The sequence below is a fragment of the Bufo bufo genome, chromosome 5, assembly GCF_905171765.1.
Source record: "Bufo bufo chromosome 5, aBufBuf1.1, whole genome shotgun sequence".
NCBI lineage: Eukaryota > Metazoa > Chordata > Amphibia > Anura > Bufonidae > Bufo > Bufo bufo.
In genome coordinates this window covers 251,510,194-251,537,748 of record NC_053393.1, presented here as the reverse complement: position 1 = coordinate 251,537,748, position 27,555 = coordinate 251,510,194, and the positions used below count along the sequence as shown (strand labels likewise).

The following is a 27,555-nucleotide window of genomic DNA, read 5'->3' as shown; positions in this document are numbered from 1 at the left end:
ATGGTGATGGATCATGTGATAAGCGTAGTGACGTCATCAAAGGTCCTATTGCTCACAGTTAAAGACAGAAGAGATGCTGGCTGCGCGAACAAGTGGATTAAGGTGAGTTACATTTAAAAAAATATATATTTTAACCCCTCCAGCCATATTTTACTATGCATTCTGTATTCAGAATGCTATTATTTTCCCTTATAACCATGTTATAATGGGAAATAATATTGATCGGGTCCCCATCCCGATCGTCACCTAGCAACCGTGCGTGAAAATCGCACCGCATCCGCACTTACTTGCGGATGCTTGCGATTTTCACGCAACCCCATTCATTTCTATGGGGCCTGAGTTACGTGAAAAACGCACAAAGAGGAACATGCTGCGATTTTCACGCAACGCACAAGTGATGCGTGAAAATCACCGCTCGTGTGCACAGCCCCATAGAAATGAATGGGTCATGATTCAGTGCGGGTGCAATGCGTTCAACTCACGCATCGCATCCGCGCGGAATACTCGCCCGTGTGAAAGGGGCCTAACAGTGTGATCATGATACTTGCGACATCTGCGAAGACGGTAGCATCAATGAGGTCCTAGGCGACTTGGTCTCTTAGAGATCCATTCCTCCGCTTCCTTTGGATCAACGAAGAATACGGTCTTTTCGCCATCTACCAACCGAAGACGCACCGGATAAGCCATGGAGTATTGTAGGTTTAAATCACGTAGTTGTCTCTTGACTGAAATAAAGGTGGCCCTCTTCTTTTGCAGCTCAGCCGAAAAATCGGGAAATAGCGATATATTCGCGTTTTCATGTTTGATGTCACGCTTGTTTCTTGCTTGACTCAGGATGAGATCTCTATCTTTCCAGTTAAGCATCCGCGCCAAAAGGGGTCTTGGAGGTGCCCCTGGAGGGGGATTCCTGGCAGGAACTTGATGCGCTCTTTCAACAGCGTAGGTGGCAGAAAATGGCGCTTCAGGAAATTGCGCCTTAAACTAAAGTTCCAGGAATGTAGCCGGATCCGAGCCTTCCGCTCTCCCTGGTAATCCCAGGATCCTGACATTGTTGCGCCTGGCTCCGTTCTCAAGGTCATCACACTTTTGTTGCCATAGGCTCACAGACCTTTCCACATCATGCACTTTCACAACAAGTGGTCTAGTGTGGTCTTCTAAAGCCGAGACCCTGTCTTCTGTGTGACGCACCCGCTCCCTGAGCTGCTGCACGTCTTGCCTCAGCAGGCCCAGGTCCACCTTCACCTCCTCGATTTTGCAGGTGAGTGAGGTCTGACATGTGGATATCGCTGTAAGAAGTTGATGAGAGACAGTTTTTAAGGTTATCTCAGGCTCCCCCGTACCTTCTGCCTCTGACTGCTGCACTGTTTGACCTCGCGTGACTGCCGCCCGCGGTGTAGCAGGAGCGGCGGCGCCATTTTTAGGATCCTGCCTCACATATTCTTTTAGCTTTTCAGCCGCTGACTGTGCCTTGCTGGAGCCCATCGCCGACTTCCCAGGTCCCCTTTTCCCTCTGTGCACTTGTCACTCTGTGTTTGAAGTGGCTAGTATGCCAGTATATTGCAGGATTCTGTGCGGGGAACGGAGCAGCTCTCAAGTGTGCGCGTTCATGCTGGCAGAAGGCCACGCCCCTGCACGTTATTATTTTAAATAAAAAAATTCAATTTGCATGTATATTGAAAAAATACTTAACTTAAAATGCCCAGTTCATTGCATAGCAGTACTTTAGGGGACACCAAGCCACAAGACCATCTGCTAAAATAGTCCAATGTTGGAAAACTAGAATCTCCAGACCATTTGTGATAGAATGAATGTTTATTTCATTTTAAATAACATGACTAGAGATGAGCCAAGATTACAAAAATTCCATTCGGCTGCTTCGCTGAATTTCACAAAGAAATTTGCTTCGTGACAAATTACTTAGTCACGAAGCACATTTCTTTGTAAGTAGTGGACACAATGATGGGAAATGCCGATTATACCTTCATTGAACCCCTCAGATGCCGCGTTCATCACTGATTGCGCCACCTGCGATGAAAAATTAGGGCATTCAGGGGTTAATCATAAAATACTCACCTTATCCATTTGAGTGCAAAGTGGTTGCCGCAGCCATCTTGATTCTGTGTGGTGACGTCATACATCACCTCGCATGAGATTTTGCGTGGGATCTTCAATCAAGATGGCAGCGGGTTCTTCGCAGTGAAAAGGTTGAGATGGGTATGATTTTTTTTTTACTTTTTACTGCCATTTGAAAATTACTTTGTTACCACAAAGCACAAATAAATTCGGCTTTCCAGCGAATCGAATTTTCCCTGAAATTCGAATCAAAGTCCACTTTGGATACTTCGATTTGCTCAACACTAAACATGACTATGATTACTTATGCATAATATATAGGCCAATGTGTTACATGCCTGTTTGGTACAGTGAATCTTTTAGTTATAGTTCTTCGGACTGTTCTTTCAGGTGATCTGTCTCCAAAGTGCCAGATAAACTCCAATGGTCCAGTCTCCTCTATCTTTGCTGTAAACGTGATGTATGTTTCCGTTGAGAAAATTGTCCCATTAGTATAAATGTATATAGCTGAAAAACAGTTTGCAAATATCATGTTATTATCGTTTACAATATGTAAATATCTTTTGTATAATATCACTATTAGTAAATTTTTTTCCCAATCTGCATATATTCTCCTAAAGAAACAGAAACAGTGTGCTATCATTAGTTCCTTATTTGCCAGTTTATTCTGATCAGATGACCACTGTACCTCATAGGCAACTACTGTGTATCAGCATGAGAACAATAGAGAAACTGTATACCACGCCCTCAAATGAGTTATGCATTTCTTCAAGTCATTAGATACAGTACCAGTGCAGCACCATGAAAGCATGTTTGTAAATGTAGGGAAAATGTGTTAGATTGGTGACTGTTGTTACTGTTGTGCTTAGTGGTGTGGCACAGAATGAAAGTGGCATGGCCTGACATCAGGGGTGCTGTTAGACTTCTGGGTCAAGAAGGGCTCAGTAGTGTCTCCCTTCCGCATTTACTGTGGAGCTCTGTACAGACTCTGTGGTTTATACACCATTAAAGCCTCATTCACACGTCAGTGTTTTGGTCAGTGATTACCATCAGTGACTATGGGCCAAAACCAGGAGTGGAGCCTCCACAGACATAAGGTATAAGGGAAAGATCTGCACCTGTTGTGTTTAGAGCCGCACCTGGTTTTGCCTCAAAATCAATGATGGAAATCACTGACCAAACATTGATGTGTGAATGAGGCATAACACTGACTCTCCTAGGAGAAATCAATGAAGTTGATTAGCAAGCAATGGGTAAAGCACAAAAGTAAGGTCCTCTGCCCCTTTATTCCAGTGATCTATGACATGCCAAAATGTGTTTGCCGTTTAAATAAATATATTGTGAGATAGATAGATAGATAGATAGATAGATAGATACTGTAGACCAGGGATCAGCAACCTTCGGCACTCCAGTTGCTGTGAAACTACAACTCCCAGTATGCACACAAACTTGGCTGTTCTTGTAACTCCCACATAAGTAAAAGGAGGATTCTGGGAGTTGTAGTTGCAGAACAGCTGGAGTGCCGGAGGTTGCTGGTCCCTGCTGTAGACAGACAGACAAATAGAGATAGACAGAGAGATATTACAATCTATATGACTTCCTAGAGTTAGGGGCAAGATTAGACATTTCTTTATTTCTTGCATACATCAATAAAATGTACACAATAAAAATAAAACAAATATATTTACAATACATACATTTCTTCCTTGGCAAAACATTAACAACTTTCCAAGCTTTTTGTATTCCCACTTTATTGCAAGCAGTGACGGTTAGATTATAAAATGATATCCTGGAAAATGTTGCATTAATCTCTGGCCCTGAAGAAATGAGAGAAAATATTTTAACGCAAAAAGTGAATCAAATTAAATAATTTATAAACCGGAGAAATGATATGTGGAAACTTACCTTTGTTATAGGTTGTTTGATCACCTAAATTCCACAGATATAACACATTTGTGCCCCTACTGAGTGTAGCGCTGAATAATATGGTGTCATCTTTATATACACTATTGGAATTCATCACTATTGACAAACCTGCTGGAGCTTCCAGTACACAGTAAGACGCAATCTCATCTGTGGCATTAAACAGCTCATTATATGCCATCACTTTAATAATGTAATCACCAGCTAGAAGAGATAATAATAATAATATAAACACCCAGAGTAATTTAGTATGATATACAGTATTTCAGCAGTATGCCGAACGTTACCTTTACTGTATCTGTGAAAAGCAGAGGCACCATATCCAGATTCCTCCACACTTCCATTAACAGGCACAATGTGGGTCCCATCACCAAAATCAAATATGAAATTGGCCTCAGTATCAGTAAGTGCTTTAAACTCTATGAGTTCCGTTGAGTAAGACCCATTAGCATTTTCTACAAGATTAGCATAATCAATTCCAGTCGCAATAAAGACTGTGACATTGTCTATGGCATCTAAGACTTTAATATGTTTGCCAGGTGACTGGGTCCATGGGCTACTATTTCCTGATGCAGTTATGTAATGCGTCCCAGAAACATTTGTAATTACACTTAGAGAGCTGAAAAACAAAATGGAAGCATACATGAATAAAATGCAAATCCAGAACTTTCACATCATAATTAATTATATTCAAATATCAATAGTTTTGATATCTGTATTTGTCTGAATAATTAGGCAGTAAATTTTATATGTAGAACAATAAGGATTCTACAAAAAAAGTTTATTTATTTTACTTTAAATTTTTGTTTTTGGGATCAACATGATCGGCAACCTGTTGTGCATGGAATCCTAATGGCTCTTATCTAATGACAAATGTCAGGGGAAACAAAGATAGGCCAGCAAGCTGAATTTGAACATGTAGGATTCATTTTCCCTGGTTGACATATGTCACCTCCAGAGAGATGTGGCAACAGCTTTTTCCCTCTCCTCTGTGAACAAAACATGTTTATAGAGGAGGTGAGATAAATCCGTTTTCAGTAAAACAAGTGTTATGGGAGATAAGTACTTTATTATTCATTTAATCATTCATTACATCTTTTTCTGTTAGGCTACTTTCACATTAGCGTTTTTGCGGATCAATCACGGATCTGTTAAAACACTTACGTTACCATAATACAACCAAATGCATACGTCATGATCCGGTTGTATTATGTCTTCTATAGCCGTCATGAACACCACTAAAAATCAATGGGGGACGGATCTGTTTTCTCTTGTGTCAGAGAAAACGGATCCGTCACCACTGACTTAGATGGTGTGTCAGGACGGATCCGTTTTGCTCAGCACCACATCGCGGACAGAAAGCCGCTGCTTGCAGCGTTATTCTGTCCGTGATGGGAGCGCAACCAAATGGAAGGAATGCATTTTGGTGCACTCAGTTTTGTTTAGTTCAGTTTTGTCCCCATTGACAATGAATAGGGACAAAACTGAAGCTTTTTCTTCCGCTATTGAGATCCTATGACGGATCTCAATAGCGGAATTGAAAACGCTAATGTGAAAGTAACCTAATAAAAATAAGGTTATCTTTTTCTGCCAGACTGAAAAAAGTTTAAACTATTACAGGATGGTTTAAGTGCCCTATTACACTGGCAGATAGAGCAGGAGATTGTAGGGAGCGAAGCTCGCTAGAAGAGGAGACCGCTGCTATTATATGCAGCAATCTCGTCCTCAGTATAAGGACGAGTGATCACTAATGCATCGCTCATCGCTATACTGTGTCATTGTTTGCCGGCAGCAGAGTGCCTTTTACACGGCCCGATTTGGCAAACCAGGATTTTTTTAAATGTTAGAAGATCCCAATTACCCGATGAACGAGCCAACGCTCGTGTGGCAGTATTACACTGCCAGATGATCACTAACGAGCGTTCATACGAACGCTTATTAGCTATCATCTTAAAGATAATCTGCCCGTGTAATAGGGCCTTAACTTTACTGAGGTACAGATAACACTTACTGCACATGAGACTCCATTTTATACACTTATGATCACTTTCAAATGTATTCATCTTCTTACCTTCCCAGGAGAGAATGGTTATTTAATGGACTATAGACAGTCCATAAATATAAGGCCCTTGAATTCAGAGATAAAGTAGCATTGATGAAGTCGCCTACTTTTATTATAGGTGGAGTGAACAATATAATCTCAATAGCTTCTTCTATCATAGCTTCTGCCTTCTTCCTAACTGTGCTGACTAAATTGGAGACCTCCACTGACACATTGTAGACCGCCATGTGACTATATCTGTGGAGGTGAATAAAAACAGAGCAGAAATGTTGCTTATCCAAGCAGCCCTTAGCCATTTCTTGTGATTGGACCTGGATGCTTTCACCATCTCCAAAATTCATTAGCACTGCATACTGCTGGAAGGGCTCCACAGTAACAATGAATCTGGTAAAATGGCCCACAAAGGCCTCCTGTAAAGTCACTGTAACATCAAATATGGGGTATTGGACAACCGTTTTCATGCTTGCTGAGAGGCATCCTGCATGGTTTTCAACTTCAATTTTCACAGTCAAAGAACAAGGAGCTTCAATATCTAGAGTCAACTGAATTTAAAAATAAAGAACAAAAATATTAATCATTATAAATCTAGTCCTAGCTAAATAAGATGGAAATATCTGTTTTGCCTTAAATTAGTTTCACTTCTTTCCTTCGGAAATTACCAAGAACATGCTAAATTATAAAAAATGTGTACCTCAGAGAGAAGAAGTTATAAATAATAAAAACTCCTATATACTCTTTATAACATACACTTTTTCTACAAGTAATATTAAATTGCCTGTGAATATATATATATATATATATATATATATATATATATATATATATATATATATATATACACTGCTCAAAAAAATAAAGGGAACACAAAAATAACACATCCTAGATCTGAATTAATTAAATATTCTTCTGAAATACTTTGTTCTTTACATAGTTGAATGTGCTGACAACAAAATCACACAAAAATAAAAAAATGGAAATCAAATTTTTCAACCCATGGAGGTCTGGATTTGGAGTCACACTCAAAATTAAAGTGGAAAAACACACTACAGGCTGATCCAACTTTGATGTAATGTCCTTAAAACAAGTCAAAATGAGGCTCAGTAGTGTGTGTGGCCTCCACGTGCCTGTATGACCTCCTTACAACGCCTGTGCATGCTCCTGATGAGGTGGCGGACGGTCTCCTGAGGGATCTCCTCCCAGACCTGGACTAAAGCATCTGCCAACTCCTGGACAGTCTGTGGTGCAACGTGACGTTGGTGGATAGAGCGAGACATGATGTCCCAGATGTGCTCAATTGGATTCAGGTCTGGGGAACGGGCGGGCCAGTCCATAGCATCAATGCCTTCGTCTTGCAGGAACTGCTGACACACTCCAGCCACATGAGGTCTAGCATTGTCTTGCATTAGGAGGAACCCAGGGCCAACCGCACCAGCATATGGTCTCACAAGGGGTCTGAGGATCTCATCTCGGTACCTAATGGCAGTCAGGCTACCTCTGGCGAGCACATGGAGGGCTGTGCGGCCCTCCAAAGAAATGCCACCCCACACCATTACTGACCCAATGCCAAACCGGTCATGCTGGAGGATGTTGCAGGCAGCAGAACGTTCTCCACGGCGTCTCCAGACTCTGTCACGTCTGTCACATGTGCTCAGTGTGAACCTGCTTTCATCTGTGAAGAGCACAGGGGGCCAGTGGCGAATCTGCCAATCTTGGTGTTCTCTGGCAAATGCCAAACGTTCTGCACGGTGTTGGGCTGTAAGCACAACCTCCACCTGTGGACGTTGGGCCCTCATATCACCCTCATGGAGTCTGTTTCTGACCGTTTGAGCAGACACATGCACATTTGTGGCCTGCTGGAGGTCATTTTGCAGGGCTCTGGCAGTGCTCCTCCTGTTCCTCCTTGCACAAAGGCGGAGGTAGCGGTCCTGCTGCTGGGTTGTTGCCCTCCTACGGCCTCCTCCACATCTCCTGATGTACTGGCCTGTCTCCTGGTAGCGCCTCCATGCTCTGGACACTACGCTGACAGACACAGCAAACCTTCTTGCCACAGCTCGCATTGATGTGCCATCCTGGATAAGCTGCACTACCTGAGCCACTTGTGTGGGTTGTAGACTCAGTCTCATGCTACCACTAGAGTGAAAGCACCGCCAGCATTCAAAAGTGACCAAAACATCAGCCAGGAAGCATAGGAACTGAGAAGTGGTCTGTCTTCACCACCTGCAGAACCACTCCTTTATTGGGGGTGTCTTGCTAATTGCCTATAATTTCCACCTGTTGTCTATCCCATTTTCACAACAGCATGTGAAATTGATTGTCACTCAGTGTTGCTTCCTAAGTGGACAGTTTGATTTTGCAGAAGTGTGATTGACTTGGAGTTACATTGTGTTGTTTAAGTGTTCCCTTTATTTTTTTGAGCAGTGGGGATATATATATATATATATATATATATATATATATATACACACACACACAGTACAGACCAAAAGTTTGGACACACCTTCTCATTCAAAGAGTTTTCTTTCTTTTCATGACTATGAAGGCATCAAAACTATGAATTAACACATGTGGAATTATATACATAACAAACAAGTGTGAAACAACTGAAAATATGTCATATTCTAGGTTCTTCAAAGTAGCCACCTTTTGCTTTGATTACTGCTTTGCACACTCTTGGCATTCTCTTGATGAGCTTCAAGAGGTAGTCCCCTGAAATGGTCTTCCAACAGTCTTGAAGGAGTTCCCAGAGATGCTTAGCACTTGTTGGCCCTTTTGCCTTCACTCTGCGGTCCAGCTCACCCCAAACCATCTCGATTGGGTTCAGGTCCGGTGACTGTGGAGGCCAGGTCATCTGGCGCAGCACCCCATCACTCTCCTTCATGGTCAAATAGCCCTTATTTTCAAAGTTTTCCCAATTTTTCGGCTGACTGACTGACCTTCATTTCTTAAAGTAATGATGGCCACTCGTTTTTCTTTACTTAGCTGCTTTTTTCTTGCCATAATACCAATTCTAACAGTCTATTCAGTAGGACTATCAGCTGTGTATCCACCTGACTTCTCAACGCAACTGATGGTCCCAGCCCCATTTATAAGGCAAGAAATCCCACTTATTAAACCTGACAGGGCACACCTGTGAAGTGAAAACCATTTCAGGGGACTACCTCTTGAAGCTCATTAAGAGAATGCCAAGAGTGTGCAAAGCAGTAATCAAGGCAAAAGGTGGCTACTTTGAAGAACCTAGAAAATGACATATTTTCAGTTGTTTCACACTTGTTTGTTATGTATATAATTCCACATGTGTTGTTCATAGTTTTGATGCCTTCAGTGTGAATCTACAATTTTCATAGTCATGAAAAGAAAGAAAATTCTTTGAATGAGAAGGTGTGTCCAAACTTTTGGTCTGTACTGTATATATACAGATAGACTTCTTTATAGAGTGTTTATTTCACACATAGGCATACATATAGCATGATGCTCCTGGGTCCAGATGTGCATGTGAACCAGGGCCCGCTGACCAACACATTCAGTAGTTTCACAATCTAAAGGATACAGTATACTGTACAGCAGCGATGCCCAACTGTTGCAAAACTAAAACTCCCAGCATGCCTGGACAGCCTACAGCTATTAGGGCATTCTGGGAGTTGTAGTTTTGCAACAAATGGAGGGCCGCAGGTTGACCATCCCTGCTGTACAGGATCTGGCATTATTTTCCATTACATCCCAGTCCATTCATAATTTCTCTGCCTATTTTGTTACTACAGTACTCATACACCAACATAACCAATGCCAATTTCTCAAGACAAAATCCTTGATACTTTGAGCGCAATTTTTGAGTTAGTAGAGGTCTAGTAAAAGCAATATGTCATAATTTATTACAGCTTACCTTTGTTCAAAACAAAATATTGCATAATCTAAGAAGATCAGGTGAAAGAATGATATTAGGAATATAGAATGTCTACACTGGTGGACTGAGGGAGACTCTATTCCATTATATAATTGTTATTTTTAGGAAATCAACTATATCATTTGCTTAAAGGGGTTGCCCAAGACGTACTCTGTCCACTATGTCGTATTTGGCGCTGGCATTCTGCAGACTAGCTTCCATAGAGTTGAGTTGAATTGAACTACGCCAACAAGGCCACTATACAGTGAACAGAACCGTGTACTTCCTGTTCCATTCACTGTATAGTTTGCAGTTTTGACGGCTACCTGAAACAGCTGATGGAAGTGCCAGGTGTCGGCCCCCACTGATGTGATATTGAGGATAGGCCATCAATATCTAAGTACCGGAAAACCCCTTTAATTTCAAAAACTCTTAAATGGACACTAACCTTTCACACAACTTTGTATAAATTAATAGCACAAGGGACTATAAGAAACTTTGTAACATATCTTAGCAGAGAAAAATGTCTTGTTCTCCTTTAATCAGATGTCCCTCCCACTCCCACTTCCTAAACTAACTTCTTCTCTAAAAATGTATGCTGAATCCTTCTCAAAATGGAGCAGCTCACAGAAGTATTAATTACAAATCAACAGAAATATATGGAGATGGGATGGCATAAATAGGTTCCATTTGTGTGGCAAAATGCGGGACATTTCCTCCCTTCAGGCCACTTTTCAGATGTACAATTGGGGGGGGGGGGGGGGTAGTAGCCAGTTTTCCAGAGGAATGATATGAAACACAATTGGGGGTGTGTGTTATGTGACAGTACACAAAAAGTAATACCTTCTGGTGCAAAGACACAACCTCAGTACTCCCAAGTCTAAAAAATCTGAAAGTTAATAAAAAGGAAAAATTGGTAACCAAAAAGGAAGGTATGTAGAAAATCAAAAAAAATCAAAAAAAAAATCACAAAGTTAATAAAAAGGAAAAATTAATAACCAAAAAGGAAGATATGTATGAAAAAAGTTGTATATAACAATACATAAATGCGTAATTAAAAGGATTTAAAAGTATATAGATACATATCGCAGTATGGAGGAGGAGAATAAATAATTAAAATGCTGTCAATAAAATACTATAATATGGTCAGATATGATAAAAGAGAATATAATATAAAACATTTGAATATATTATATTATCTTTTATCATATCTGGACATATAGTATTTTATTGACAGCATTTTAATTATTTATTCTCCTCCTCCATACTGCGATATGTATCTATATACTTTTAAATCCTTTTAATTACGTATTTATGTATTGTTATATACAACTTTTTTCTACATATCTTCCTTTTTGGTTACCAATTTTTCCTTTTTATTAACTTTGTGATTTTTTAGATTTGAAAATGGAGTACATTGACTCCGAAACGAGTTGTCATTTATTAATAAAAGATCCTATACATATCTACTGAGGTCGTGTCTTTGCGCCAGAAGGTATCACTTTTTGTGTACTGTCACAGTACACACACCCCCAATTGTGTTTCATATCATTCCTCTGGAGAACTGGCTACTCCACCTACGAGGATTGAGAGATACCGGCTGCACCGACCCCTTGTCCTCACGAGTGTTGTGCCTGCGTATGCACAACACCAAAAGGTGAGCACAACCATTGATGTCTTACTTTTAAATATTTTCTAATAATCATACTATCCTATGAGAGCCTTCCCATATTTTTTTGCCATATTCGACTTTTCAGAAGTGACAAGAAAAGGTAGCATGTCAGGGAGCAGGTGGGGAAGCACCTCTCTAAAAATTTGGCCCATACTTCAGCAGCATAGAGGGAATCAAGACCGGCGTCTTGATAAATGTCCCCCACAGTTTATATTTCGGGTCAAGTGATTTATTAACATCTGAACAGGACAGCATTTCTCTATAATGTCTATAATGTCTTTTATGATATGGGGTTGCAAAGTGAATATTTCTACTTTCAGTGTGCAGTGTATGGAAGTCTTCATTCTCCAGCTGTGGGAGAATTGCAAACTAGATGTATAGCATGCACAGGAGAAAACTGGTAAAAATGAAGGATACAAGTCATATTATGACAGGGTATACTGTTTTAGCTCATGTACACACACTATACTATTGATTTATGAAGAGTCTGTTGAAAAGTCGGGTATGCTTTAAGTCATTAAAACATGTTTCAGATGGATATGATATTTGAAAAATGGACAATATTTCCAGGCTCTTTAACCCTCCTTTCCAGCTATTATACATATCTTATGTTATATAATATGGAATGCCTGGAAGCAGCATTTAGTGCACAAGAATGCAGCTGTAAACCACTATCCATTGGTACAGGTAGCTTGACTTTCTGTGTGTCACACAGGCTGTTATATCACATCACTAATATACTCCTTCACAGCTTTTCATATTGGAGTGGGTACAAAACATGAAAAACAGTATAAGTATGTTTATAGTGTCAAATACTATTGCTCTGGTTTTATGCTTTCATGTACATCTGCCTCATGCTTCTCTTTTGACTGCTATATTGATACAACTTGTGCTCATGACGGTTGTTGACACCATGTCTAGAGTCTATATGCAATTCTTCATCAATGTAGCAAACATTTCAATATGAACAGATAATAAACAAACTGATATTTAGAATACAAATGTTAGATAAATAAATTACCTTAGGTTTGCTGATTATAGTTTTATTAATTTTACCATCTGAGAAGAACCAGCGATATATTCCATTGGAATCACTGTTAGTCCTAGCAATATAGGTCAGAAGTGATGGAACATCACGACTTAAGAAAAAAGAAAGACAGTTAAAATTATGTTTGATTAAATAAAGGCAATTCAAGTTGTCAATGAATTAGCAATGTTTAATTGGAGACTGTTATAGCATAACTACATATATCCCATCCCATACATGATCCAGTATCCAACTAAAGTAAAAACAACAATTTATTACAGGAAATACATGAATAGTACCTGAACTCACAACCTTGAGTATACTTTTAAAAAAAAGTACTCGATACTTATATACAGTACAGACCAAAAGTTTGGACACACCTTCTCATTCAAAGAGTTTTCTTTATTTTCATGACTATGAAAATTGTAGATTCACACTGAAGGCATCAAAACTATGAATTAACACATGTGGAATTATATACATAACAAACAAGTGTGAAACAACTGAAAATATGTCATATTCTAGGTTCTTCAAAGTAGCCACCTTTTGCTTTGATTACTGCTTTGCACACTCTTGGCATTCTCTTGATGAGCTTCAAGAGGTAGTCCCCTGAAATGGTTTTCACTTCACAGGTGTGCCCTGTCAGGTTTAATAAGTGGGATTTCTTGCCTTATAAATGGGGTTGGGACCATCAGTTGCGTTGAGGAGAAGTCAGGTGGATACACAGCTGATAGTCCTACTGAATAAACTGTTAGAATCGGTATTATGGCAAGAAAAAAGCAGCTAAGTAAAGAAAAACGAGTGGCCATCATTACTTTAAGAAATGAAGGTCAGTCAGTCAGCCGAAAAATTGGGAAAACTTTGAAAGTAAGGGCTATTTGACCATGAAGGAGAGTGATGGGGTGCTGCGCCAGATGACCTGGCCTCCACAGTCACCGGACCTGAACCCAATCGAGATGGTTTGGGGTGAGCTGGACCGCAGAGTGAAGGCAAAAGGGCCAACAAGTGCTAAGCATCTCTGGGAACTCCTTCAAGACTGTTGGAAGACCATTTCAGGGGACTACCTCTTGAAGCTCATCAAGAGAATGCCAAGAGTGTGCAAAGCAGTAATCAAAGCAAAAGGTGGCTACTTTGAAGAACCTAGAATATGACATATTTTCAGTTGTTTCACACTTGTTTGTTATGTATATAATTCCACATGTGTTAATTCATAGTTTTGATGCCTTCATAGTCATGAAAAGAAAGAAAACTCTTTGAATGAGGTGTGTCCAAACTTTTGGTCTGTACTGTATATTCAGATATTCAGTACTTATGGATATGATCCATAAGGTTACAGTACCTTAGTACTGTATAATGGTTTACTTATCCTACATACCTTAAACGATGTATAGTAGATCCATAAAGTATTAAACGTTGAAGAGATATTTTGATTAGTAGAAGTGAAGAGAGTTCTATTTCAGTTTTCTCCATAATTAAAGTTGGGTTGTAGAGACCTGCTTTTTTATAGCTATGTGTGAAATTAATCCTAATGAAAAAAAATTATATAAATCAGTTAAAAGTTGAAAGCAGTATTAACTTTAAGAATATATAATATTCCCTTTCTTATCTGAAAGGTAAAACATTCTGTAATTATTGTACTCTATGTGAATCCATATATTTAGGAAACAACTTAGAAAATGACTACAGCTGCCAGATATTACAGTTTAGTGAATAAGATATAGATATTACATTCACATAGTATTGTTAAAAAAATTAACTTTCCTCAACCGGTTTAAAACTGGCTCATTTACCCCCTTGCTAAATAGGTGCATTTTCCATTATTTTTAGTACATGTTTCGTGAAAGCCATACCTTTTTTCTGTTTGGTTATGTAAACCATTTTAAGCTTTTTTTCAGTAATATGAAAAACATTCTGCTTTTCATATTTTTTGTCAATAACACAATGTGCAACCAATATTAGTTTTTAAATTATGGTCCCCTTCCACAATGGTTGTTTTTATATAAGGGATATATGGATTATGTTCACAGGGGCAAGGCTACAAGCTGCAACATGGTGTATGTTTTTGTTTTTTGTTTTCATTTTGTAACCTTTGTGTCACCAATAAAGTCGTACAAAACCTTTGGGGTGTATTTAACATTTTTTATTTGCTGATTTTTTCTGCAACTGGGGCTGGTATATTAGCCACCGTTACAGCGGGAATACAGTTTTATACTATACTGAGCACAAAAGTAATTTACTATGACTCCACTTAATGGGCCAAGCAGTGGTGAAATCAGGAAGATTATAATATCAAGCCTATAGCAGGATTGCACATGCAATGCACAATCTATTAAGGTGAGTACAACAACAATTAGTCTTCTTATTACCTTTTTAGAGCATTATTCTCTTGTTTTCATTATAGTTCCAACAGCAGTGACCTGTGTTGTCAGGTACAAGGCAGTACAGAGATCTGCAGATAACTGGGAAGTGTCGGAATAGGGGTGGAGGGGAATCGGTAAGGAGAGTATTACCAGACAACCCCTTAAATAGCAGTAAAATCTCTATGAACCAAGAACCTCAATGTATTGTAGATTGCAAGATTTATAGCATGATAGGTAAGCAATTGACATACTATAATCTAAATGAAGCTATGAATGAAATATATATATATTAAATGCTCAAATCATATTTGTTTCACATTAGGCTGTATTTTACTGCAAAGTGCCCCTGTTCTTTCAAGTCAAATTAACATTTTCAAATCACTGAAAAAACTGGTATAAAGGTATACGTTCCACCTTGAACAATTATTGTATATCACTGAGGTACAGGAACGCTATGAAAATCAGTTAAAACTAATACTTTATTGGTATACAAAAACTTGGGGAAGAAAGGAAACCTACAAACTATAACTAAAATTCTAGTGATCTAGCCACAATTCTGAACAGGTGTCAGATGAGACCGCACAAAGCGGTACCACTCAGGTGTGGTTAGAATCACTAAAAAATCCACTATTGGTGCACTACTAGTGCCTGCACCACCAAGCCAATCGGCCGTAGTGAACTCGTGCAGCACAGGTGTACACCTTGGCACGGCGAGGTGCTATGCTCAAAAGAACCCAGCTTGTAGGACCCTGGACTAAGTTTAACAAACTAATCCATTGATAGACATCTGCCCATAGAGACCGACCTGCTGAGGCACCTGTTCGTGAATGAACCAGGTGTCCGAGTGTCGGTCCTACGAACACGAATCAAGGGACACTGCACTAGCTGGGTATGAGCAGAAAGATGCTTGATGGCGACTGCTCACATACTACAGAGGGCTGGATTGACACAGACCACTACTGAAGTGTGAGCGCATGGCAAGCAACATATACAAGCAACAGTTTGCCCCCACTAGCGCTCGACGCGTTTCGCCATAGATGGCTCGTCAGGAGCATATAGTGTGGGTGACGACAAACAGCAAAGTGAGCTGCTAGCCTCCGTGACAGAGGCTGCAGCTGTCAGCACTAAGTGGCCGGCTTTAAGTGGCCGTACGCGGCCGCGAGGACGCGCGCTATATAAGGAGGAAACCCCTCCCCTTCGCTGGATCCAGCCCCTGGAGCGGCCAATAGAGAGGCAGGAGGCGCCGTCATCCAACCCGCCCCATCTACCCGCCTCCTCTATGAGGCGATCTCAGACGAATGTCAAAACATTCGTATATTCAAATGTAAGAGTGATCATACAGCGGCTTACATAAATATGACAGCATGGTGTTGAGGGACCCGGAATGAGAATCTTCTGATGGTAACTAGTGTGATGATTACAGTGTTGACTTACTGTATTGTCAGCTATAGATCAAATACAAATACAGCAGGGGCGAGAAGGTCCTACAAAAGATCACGTAGGGGGTGATATTAACAATGCCATAGCGGTTAACTGCACGAGATGTTACATATCATGACTGTACTTATATGACCACGCTAAATTCCACAAGTGACTGCGGAGGGGCAGGCATCATGAATACTAGGCAATTCAATTTAGATCATACCCTTACTCATATGCCGACTGGTTAACCCCCCGCAGACCTATAAGGAACGTCATATGTATAACGGGGCTCAAAGAAAACAAACAAAAGAATTGTACTCATTAAGTCCCTGTGGTTGGAGTGCATGCAGACGATAAATCCACTGTGTCTCCTTTTGCAGTAACCGCTTGTCAAAGTCACCTCCTCTTGGGGATCTTCTCACCACTTCAACGGCCTGAAATTTGATCGCCTCCACATTACCACCATGTAGGGTGGATATGTGCCTCGCAATAGGGGTATCAGCGCCCTTACGGATGTCATTCAGATGTTCTGCGATTCTTCTGCGGAATTCTCTGACAGTTTTGCCCACATACTGTTTTCTACACATACAAGTCGCCAAATATACCAACCCTTTGGTCTTACAATTCACAAAGGATCTGATAGTGAATGTCCGCTCAGTAATGCTGCAGGTAAATGCTGCACCCAGTTGAATAGCAGGACATGCCACACAGCCTCCACAACGGAAGGTCCCTTTAAGGTTGGTGCTCAGCCAAGTGGTGGTAGTGGGGGCCTGGAAAAAAACTGTGGACCAAACGATCTCTCAAGTTTCGTCCAAGCCTATATGTGATGAGAGGTGTATCTCCTACCAGATGCCCAATATCGGGGTCAGATTTAAGAATCCCCCAATAACTGGTGAGCAGCTCTCTTACAGTATTGTGGGCCTCATCGTAAGTGGCTACGATGCGCAATTGTTCAGGATTTGATGATATCGGTTTAGGTGTCAACAGGGTGTCCCGATTCAGGGCCAAGGAGTGTTGGTAAGCCTTGGCTAACACATGTTGCGGGTACCCCCTGCTTCTGAATCTTGACTGTAAGTCATTAGATGCAGTCTTGAAATCAGACATCCTCGAACAATTGCGCCTCATCCTCAGGTATTGTCCTTTTGGTATTCCTCTCTTCAGAGGCAGAGGATGGCAACTGTCCCACCTGAGGAGACTATTGGTGGCAGTCTTCTTACGGTATAACCGTGTGCCAATATTGCCATCCCTGTCCCTAAAGATGGTGAGGTCGAGGAAAGTAATTTGTGACTCCTCGATCTCAGATGTAAAGAACAGGCCCATCGTATTGTTGTTCAGGTCCGTGACAAAGCTGTTAAATTCATCTACACTTCCTGACCATAGAATCAGCACATCATCGATGTAGCGTAACCATAAATTAATATGGTCAGCCCATCTCTGGTTGTTATCAGAGAACACAACTTCCCGTTCCCACCAGCCCAGGTAGAGGTTGGCGAAAGTAGGGGCACACGGGCTCACCATCGCCACCCCCCTGAGCTGGTGGTATATACGGTGATCAAAGATGAAAACATTGTGTTCCAAAATAAATTTCATTAGTTCCAGAACAAATTCGTTATGCTGCCAGAGATGGATGCCACATTGTAAAAGGAATGAGGCCAAAACTCCACACCCCTTTTCATGAGGTATAGAGCTGTATAGGGCCTCCACATCCAAACTCGCCAGCATAATGTTCTCACCAATGTGAATCCCCTCTAGTTTCTTGATCACATCCATGGAATCACGTACATACGAGGATAGGGCCACCGCAAATGGTCGCAAAATCCTATCCACGTATGTACTGATCGGATGTGTCAAGCTCCCAATCCCACACACTATGGGACGCCCCTTCAGCGGTGAAAGGCCCTTATGTACCTTGGGCAACCCATAAAAGCATGGGATCGGGGGGTGTTTGGGGAACAGAAATTCAAATTCAGTTCGGCTGATCAAACCATGATCCTGTGCTGTGTCCAAGAGTTTCTTCAGTTTTTTCCTAAATAATTCAGTTGGATTGGTCTCTAGCACACGATAGCATAGGGTATCACTGAGAATACTGAGACACATGGTCCTATACTGGTCGTGATTATAACAGTGTTCCCTCCCTTGTCAGATGGTTTAATGACAAGGGAGGTATCACGTTCCAGAGAGAGTAGTGCATCAATCTCTCTTCTCCGGAGATTTGACGCAGTCCCTCTAGTTTTATCTAGCATTCTCAGTTGATCAGTCACAACATTAAGAAAAAAGTCAGGGGGTGTACCATCACCCAAGGGTGGATTTTTTGTAGAGGGCAACTTGAGGTCCGTAAAAGGACCCTCTCCCGGATCCCTATCTCCCTCCTCCATCAGGTCAACCAATAATTGGATGTCAGGCAGGTCCTGGATATCAATTCCAAGCTCACTGCATTGTCGCTGATTGTGTGTTGCAAAAAACTTTTTCCATTTAAGTCTCCTTATGAATAGGGTCAAATCCTTTACCCACTCAAAGGAGCTAAATGAACAAGTAGGAACAAAAGATAGACCCTTACTGAGGAGTTCCACCTAAGTTTCTGTAAGGGTCCTATCCGATACGTTAATAATTTGCAGTTTATCCATAGACATAACCTCGGCTGTGGTAGCAGGAGGTTGGGGACAGTTTACACCCATCCTTTGATGGTGTGTTACCGTTTCTTTCTGTCCCTCAAACTGTATGAGGCCTGGCTTCCTAAAACCCCCCCCCCCCCGTGATCGGGGACTCCTACCCCTTGCACCTCTGCCTCTAGGTCCTCTATTGGAAGGTTGAAAGATGGAATATTGACTATTCTGATAGGAGGTACCCTCTAATTCCGTTTCTCCCTCTGAAGATGACGGTTCTGTCTCAACCTCAAGGGTTCTAGCGGTCTTGGTCGGAAATTCCAAAATGCCGGCCACTTAGTGCTGACAGCTGCAGCCTCTGTCACGGAGGCTAGCAGCTCACTTTGCTGTTTGTCGTCACCCACACTATATGCTCCTGACGAGCCATCTATGGCGAAACGCGTCGAGCGCTAGTGGGGGCAAACTGTTGCTTGTATATGTTGCTTGCCATGCGCTCACACTTCAGTAGTGGTCTGTGTCCGTCCAGCCCTCTGTAGTATGTGAGCAGTCGCCATCAAGCATCTTTCTGCTCATACCCAGCTAGTGCAGTGTCCCTTGATTCGTGTTCGTAGGACCGACACTCGGACACCTGGTTCATTCACGAACAGGTGCCTCAGCAGGTCGGTCTCTATGGGCAGATGTCTATCAATGGATTAGTTTGTTAAACTTAGTCCAGGGTCCTACAAGCTGGGTTCTTTTGAGCATAGCACCTCGCCGTGCCAAGGTGTACACCTGCGCTGCACGAGTTCACTACGGCCGATTGGCTTGGTGGTGCAGGCACTAGTAGTGCACCAATAGTGGCTTTTTTAGTGATTCTAACCACACCTGAGTGGTACCGCTTTGTGCGGTCTCATCTGATACCTGTTCAGAATTGTGGCTAGATCACTAGAATTTTAGTTATAGTTTGTAGGTTTCCTTTCTTCCCCAAGTTTTTGTGTACCAATAAAGTATTAGTTTTAACTGATTTTCATAGCGTTCCTGTACCTCAGTGATATACAAATTAACATTTTGTATGATAAAAGTCGATAACTCATATCCTTTCTTGTTTAATCCATACATACCCATACTTCTCCAAATAAGGTCCAGTTAAGCAAATGCTTGTATTATCACCAAAATGAAATGTTATCCTTTCATCTTGTTGTAAGGCTGGTCCGAGTGGAGGCTTAGAAAAAGAAATAGAAAATTGGTTTATATAAGGTCAAGTTGAATTTATAACTGCTTCAGAGCAAAACTGATGTCCATGCATCATAGAGTATATAAAGATAGCAAATTAAACCTTTGAGGAGAAGAGTTTAATGCACTCAGGGCACCTCTATCTTGACCTTTCTTGTTTCCCTGACACTTAAAGGGGTTATCCAAAGTATATAAACATGCCCCCCAATGCATGGACCCCTCATATAGATTATACTTATACCCCACTCCCGTCACGTGGATCAACAGGAATGATGCAGCGCCGGCCGTGCAGGGATCAGGAGCGGTGTGGGTGCCAGGGAGCGAGTAAAATCTATATGAGGGGCATGTTTGTATAACCCCTTTAAGGTTGTATTAGGCACCTCGATGCTGCAAGCGACTGTTGGGAGGGAAGCGTTCCCTCCCAGCAGTCGCCAGGTAGCTAGCACAAGACACCACTGCTATTACATGCAGCAATGTCCTCCGCAGCATGAGAAGGAGCGATCGCTATGCCATCACTCGTCCCCATGCAGGATAGTGGTGTGCCGGCCGCAGATCGTGATTACACAGCACAATCTGCCGTTGACAAATCTAAATTGCTTGATGAACGAGTGTTTGCTCGTTCATCGGCAACCGGAGGCAGTATTAGGCTACATGCACACAACCGTTCGCGGATCCGCAAAACACGGATGGCGTCCGTGTGCGTTCCACAATTTGCGGAACGACACGGACAGCCTTTAATATAACTGCCTATTCTTGTCCGCAAAACACGGACAAGAATAGGACATGTTATTTTTTTTTTTTTTGAGGACCACGGAACGGAGCAACGGATGTGGACAGCACACGGAGTGCTGTCCGCATCTTTTGCGACCCCATTGAAGTGAAACTGCGGCTCGGATGCGGACCAAAACAACGGCGGTGTGCATGAGGCCTTAGACTGCCAGATGATCACTAACGAGTGTTACTATGAACGCTGTCATTATCGGGCAGAAAATCTGGCCGTCTAATATACCCTTTACTGCTTCGCTTTATACATAAATTGTAGGCAACAAATTAATTTACCCAATTCTGTTTTTTGTAGATACTTACAATCTCAGTTTGTGACTTTATAAGTCTCTTTATCTAGGTCCAAGTTGAAAGCCCAAAAAAAATCAACCAACATAAGGGCCTTATTACACCAATAGATTATCTGGCACATTTTCTGACCAATCATTGGTCAGATGGCCATTTAGATTAGATCTTTTGTTATACACACTAACTATTGGTCTGATTGGACAGAACTTGGTCAGATAATCTGTTGGTGTAAGCCCTTAGCTCCTAACATGCATTTATAATTCACTACAAATTAGTAACACCAAGCTGTTTGATAAAGAGAGACCTTTACAAATTAACACAGTCTTTCTTGAAATGATTAGGAGGAAGTAGTTGACATTTCATTTCTTTAGTGATTAATGCCAGAATTTATTGATCCACTCAAAGTCCTTCATAGAGTGTAAGGTATCATCAGGTTAAAAACAATAGAGGACATTCTACATATGCCACTTTTTTGGCATAATAAACAAGCAGATTTTGTTGCACGCCATATTTGCCGTAAAATCTGTGACTTTCCCCACTTCACAACGCACTTTTTAGAAGTGGAGAGAAAAGGGGTCATAGGTAGAGTGGGCACGGGGCGTTGCCCCAGGCTTGCCATATTTATCTTTATTTATGTCAGTTTTCTAGCATGAACAAAGACAAATCTTTGGCAGAAAGATGGCTGCCATAGATTTTAGTCTGTTGCATGGCCAGCGGGAGGATGTGCCAAATCTATGAGACATGTGCATCAAAATAAATTTGGCTCATCTTCCAGCGGCACATGGGAAAAACACTGGTTTTGATAAATGTCCCCAGTGATTATTACTAACAGTGATCTATGTCTTTAATGCCGGGGGCCCAGAGTACTTTTCTGAATGTGGTATGGACATCTGTCAGGATGGAACCATTTTTATCTGATGTGCTTCTTTTTCTAATATTATCTATTTTTTGCTTTGGATTTTCTAGAGTTTTGTCCCTCAAGTGTGTTTTCAGAAATATTAGATAAATTAGTTAGTACCCGTCAAAAGACTATTTAGCTTTTGTGTTACATCATGCATATAAAACTAATTGTAGCCTGGAAGCCATCAGATACAACCTATGTACAACCAATGTACAACCTATATTTCCCCTTTTATAAGATACTTTATACATACAGTGAAATTTATACATGCGAAATTTGATTTGTATGTATAAATGTTTGTTTTGAGTGGCCACCTTTACTGTGGCTGTCAAGTTACTGTTTATATTTTATTTTTGTCTTTTATATTACATTTGGTTATATCTAGTGTAGGAAGGCACAAGGGGCCATCATTGATGGAAGGTATGTGTCACCGAGATTCCTGGCCTTGGTGAGGTAAGAGCCAGTAGTTTTAAGTGTCAGCGGCAGCTAGTGCCGACTGACACTATTTTGTTGTTAGTATGGCTGTAAAGCCGATCTGGGCCGGCTCTTACTGGGAGTAGCCAAAGTGCTGGGTGGGTGGCTTCTCCCCACGCTCCAGGCCGGGTCTTTTTTGGCCTATATAAAACCCAGCCAGCAGTCTCAGCTGGGTGTGGTTTATCCTCCATCTGACAGAGAAGCTGGGGAGTCTCTGTGTTTTGGGACCTATGAATTTGTGCCGTGCTAAAGGGCTGAGAGCCGCAAGCCGGCAAACAGGCCCCTAAAGCCTGCTGTGGATTGCGGATGAAAAACTGCTAACCAGGTGAAGATTTTGTTCTATAGACATTGCATGGTGTGAACAATCACCAAGACTGTGAACGGTCATTTTGTTTTTCCTTATGTGCGAATAAACACCGAACTGTTTAAGTTAAAGACTTTATGATTGCCTCGATACTGCGTCCGCTAACCTGTCTACCAGAGCAAAACCCCACACTAGGGATGAGCGAATCGACTGTGGATGAAACATCTGAAGTTGATTCGCATAAAACTCCGTTCTAATACTGTACGGAGCAGGAGCTCCATACAGTATTAGAATGTATTGGCTCCGATGAGCCGAAGTTATTGCTTTCGAAGTCCATAACTTTATAAATTAATTTGTACTGTAAAAAAACATTTCCCGAACTCGGGTGTGGTTCCAAGGCACCACCATTTACCATCCGAAGTTGATTCGCTCATCCCTAATTATATCTAAAACACACAAAAAAAAAGATAAAAAAGATACCAGATGACGACTATCCAAATCCACAACATGATTTCACAAACTGCAAACATGCCGCAAAGAACATACATAATACATTTGGTTAGTCCAGTTGATACAGTAATCATGTGCTTATTTAAAAAGTGGCTAGCTTACCTTCAGTAGGAACAGAATTGGTTCTTCAAGCAACGCATTTGAAGGGTGGCTAAACCGAGGAACACATTCCTCTTTTACTACATAATACTCTATATAACAGTTTATAGTGGTTACATAGTTAGTAACAGTAAGCCTAACTAAATGTAGTCCTAATTTTGTACATGTAACAGTTATCAGGGGACTTCCAGATGAATATGACACATTGTTCTCAAAGGTCCATGTGTAGACATAATCTTTATCCCAAGAAACCTGGCCTGAAAAGAAAGAAAAGTAATTATGAAGTATTTAATTAGTCCTATCTCTCTCTCTCTCTCTCTCTCTCTCTCTCTATGTAATAATGATATACTGTATGTGATTATTAGCGTGAAAGGATACTTTTTGTTATGTTATCTTGCAGCACATTTGCCCACAGATGTTACAGCTGGGCCCGTAGATCCTGCACAGGTAGGTTGCCAAAGATGGCATCCCAGCTGGTGCTATAAATGCTCTATTGGCAACTGGGCAGGCCAAGTGATGCAATGAGGTGGAGGCATTCCTAAGAAACCCTTGCTGTGTGTGGTTGAGCATTATCCTGCTTAAAAATGGCAGCTAGATGCTCTGCCATGAGAGTCAATATATATAGCTGAAGTATTTTCTGCACATTTAGCTGAGCTGTTAGTTACCCTTGTATCACTACTAGGGGTGACTGACTCTCATATGCAATGGCTCCCCAGATCATCACACCAGCAGTTGAGGCAGTGTGTTGCTCTACAGAAAAGGCAGGATTAAAGCGCTCAGCACAAGGCCTCCATACTAAAACCCAACCATTGTCGAATCCCAAACAATGGGAAACCCAAACCTAGATGTGCATAATGTGCATCATGACACTAAATTTCCTTCTACTAAGTGCTCGGAAATGGTCTGAGCCATCACAGGGGTGCATGATAAAGGTGTCTGGATGGAGGTCAATTAAACTGTGGGAGCTGGTTGTGCTTATAGGTGGATAAAACAATCCTTTTTACTGGTGGTCTGTCTGAGGAGCCCAGAGCCTGTTCATTGTGTGTGCGCCCTCACGTAACCACTGCTCCCAATCCCTCCTAACAGCAAGGTCAGAACAGCCAAGATGGTGTGCATTTTGTTGAAAAGACCATCCTGCTGCTCTCAAACCAATAATATCCCCCCCCCCCTTAAAAATGTAAACTGGGCAAAATGTCTTCAAATGTGTCAAAGAGGCATGTCTAGCAGTCAACGATCTCTCAACAAAAAGTACACTACCCACAGGTAGCCTCTGAGAGTCTTTATATAGTGCAGTGGAGGCAGCACTTTTACACTCTCTTGCTGTAGAATGATAAAAGTATATTAAAAGGGTTTTTTCAACTCCATTAATTCCACTTAAAAATGTAAGAGTCCAATATTGTCAATTGGCTGCTCTATTTTTTCTAGAATATAATTTTTTTAATAAGAATTATAACAAAAATAAAAGTAGTAAAAATAGTTTACATCTTATCTTACCGTTTATTCTAGCAACCAGTATAACCTCTTCTCCAAGCGTGGGTTGGTGTAATATATTTATGGAGGCATACAGCTCATCAACATCAGTTGCATATAACTGGAGAGATCGTTTAGACTCTTCAAGTGAAATTATTACTGGTGCTTCAAGATCTCCAGTCATTGTAAAATTATGGGCCTTTACAGCATTATCAGGGAAACATATTAGGTTTTGCACAGTGATCTTGTCATTGACTAACATTTCTATATACAGGGTTCTTCCAGATTCAAGAGTAAGTTTAATGGAAGTTTTAAGAGTAATAGAGGCATCGTCTGGTAATGTAATGGTGATTTGTCCAACAGTAGTCTGTAATAAGAGAATAAAACTGTTTCAAAGTTGAATAAATACATAATGTGTATAATGCTAGTAAGTGGTCAGTCACATTCGAATGAAGTTTTTGTAATGTATTACCAATAGTGGAGATCCATAAAACACTGAGTAATATGGTATTAGGGCTCATGCACACAAACGTATATTCTTTCCGTGTCCGTTCCGTTTTTTTTTTGTGGACCATATACGGAACCATTCATTTCAGTGGGTCCACAATAAAACTGAAGTTACTCCGTGTGTATTCCGTATGTTCGTTCCGCAAAAATATAGAACATGTCATATTATTGTGCACATTGCAGACAAGCATAGTAATGTTCAATTAGGGGCCAGCTGTTCTGTTCCGCAAAATACGGAATGCACATGGACGTCATCTGTGTTTTTTCAGATCCGTTTTTTTGCGGACCGCAAAATACACATGGTCGTGTGCATGAGCCCTTAACTCTGTGTCTACTTGGTTTTACTGTACATTGTTAAAACTGTATGTAAGTTAACAATCCATGTTCAAATCAATTATTTCCTATATTGCATCACTCTCCAGCAGTATGGAAAAGGGGGAAGTTTTTATTGGCATAAAAAATTCTGTCAGTGTATCACTAAGTCTACTTTCACATCTGCGTTCGGTGCGGATCCGTCTTGTATCTGCACAGACGGATCTCACACCGATAATGCAAACGCTTGTATCCATTTATAACGGATCCGTTTGCATTATTCTTTAAAAAAAAAGTCAATGGGGGACAGATCCGTTTTCAATTGCACTATATTGCGTCAATGAAAACGGATCCGTCCCCATTGACTTAAATTGTAAGTCAGGACGGATCCGTTTGGCTCCATATTGTCAGTTGGACACCAAACCGCTGCAAGCGGAATGGAGACCAAACACAGCCAAACTGATGCATTCTGAACTGATCCTTATCTATTCAGAATGCATTGGGGCTGAACTGATCTGTTTTGGCCACTTGTGAGAGCCCTGAAACGGATGTCACAAGCGGACCCAAAAACGCCAGTGTGAAAGTAGCCTAACGACTAATGCCGAATTTGCTACAATTTATCTGGGGCAATCTGAGACCCAGGATTTATAGATCTTCATTGTTTCCATCCCTTAGAAATGGTGGATTAGTGCCAGATATAGCAAGATATCATAGAGCAAGCCTTATTTACCAGGTGAAGGAGTGGTGGGCTCCAGCTAAATCCACAAAAATGGATTTCTATTGAGGAAGCTTCTATTAAAGAATCCTCAACTTAGGGCCTTTTTGGCAGCACAATATCTCAACAAGTTTGTCCCTACATTCCCACTGGAGACTTTGCAAGCTGCCACTTATACTGCCCGTGGAACTATTTTATATCAGCGTAGGATGTATGTTTCACAGTTTTCAGAAATTCTTCTAAGGCCTCTTTCACACGGGCGTTGCGGAAAAATGTGCGGGTGCGTTGCGGGAACACCCACGATTTTTCCGCACGAGTGCAAAACATTGTAATGCGTTTTGCACTCGCGTGAGAAAAATCGTGCGTGTTTGGTACCCAAACCCGAACTTCTTCACAGAAGTTCGGGCTTGGGATCGGTGTTCTGTGGATTGTATTATTTTCCCTTATAACATGGTTATAAGGGAAAATAATAGCATTCTGAATACAGAATGCAAAGTAAAATAGCACTGGAGGGGTTAAAAAAAAATAAAAAATTATTAAACTCACCTTATCCACTTGCTCGCGTAGCCCGGCATCTCCTTGTGTCTCCTTTGTTGAAGGACCTGTGGTGAGCATTAATTATAGTTCAAGGACCTGTGATGACGTCACTCCGGTCATCACATGGTACGTCACATGATCTTTTACCATGGTGAATCACCATGGTAAAAGATCATGTGACGTACCATGTGATGACCGGAGTGACGTCATCACAGGTCCTTGAACTATAATTAATGCTCACCACAGGTCCTTCAACAAAGGAGACACAAGGAGATGCCGGGCTACGCGAGCAAGTGGATAAGGTGAGTTAAATTATTATTTATTTATTTTTTAACCCCTCCAGTGCTATTTTACTTTGCATTCTGTATCCAGAATGCTATTATTTTCCCTTAAAACCATGTTATAAGGGAAAATAATAACG

At 41.1% G+C, this 27,555-nt stretch overlaps 1 protein-coding gene across 2 annotated transcripts in view; it reads right to left on the bottom strand.

The window, feature by feature from the left end:
- PKD1L1 (polycystin 1 like 1, transient receptor potential channel interacting) overlaps positions 1-27,555 on the bottom strand; it is a 492,422-nt gene that overhangs the window by 343,989 nt on the left and 120,878 nt on the right. For both annotated transcript variants that reach the window (XM_040432599.1, XM_040432598.1), the window contains exons 8-17: positions 25,088-25,430; positions 23,597-23,850; positions 20,123-20,223; positions 14,013-14,162; positions 12,632-12,749; positions 6,068-6,600; positions 4,284-4,615; positions 3,979-4,200; positions 3,771-3,890; positions 2,412-2,580 (exon numbers count right to left, since the gene is read on the bottom strand). In XM_040432599.1, coding sequence (XP_040288533.1) covers positions 2,412-2,580; positions 3,771-3,890; positions 3,979-4,200; positions 4,284-4,615; positions 6,068-6,600; positions 12,632-12,749; positions 14,013-14,162; positions 20,123-20,223; positions 23,597-23,850; positions 25,088-25,430 — 2,342 coding nt within the window. The remainder of the gene's footprint in view (positions 1-2,411; positions 2,581-3,770; positions 3,891-3,978; positions 4,201-4,283; positions 4,616-6,067; positions 6,601-12,631; positions 12,750-14,012; positions 14,163-20,122; positions 20,224-23,596; positions 23,851-25,087; positions 25,431-27,555) is intronic.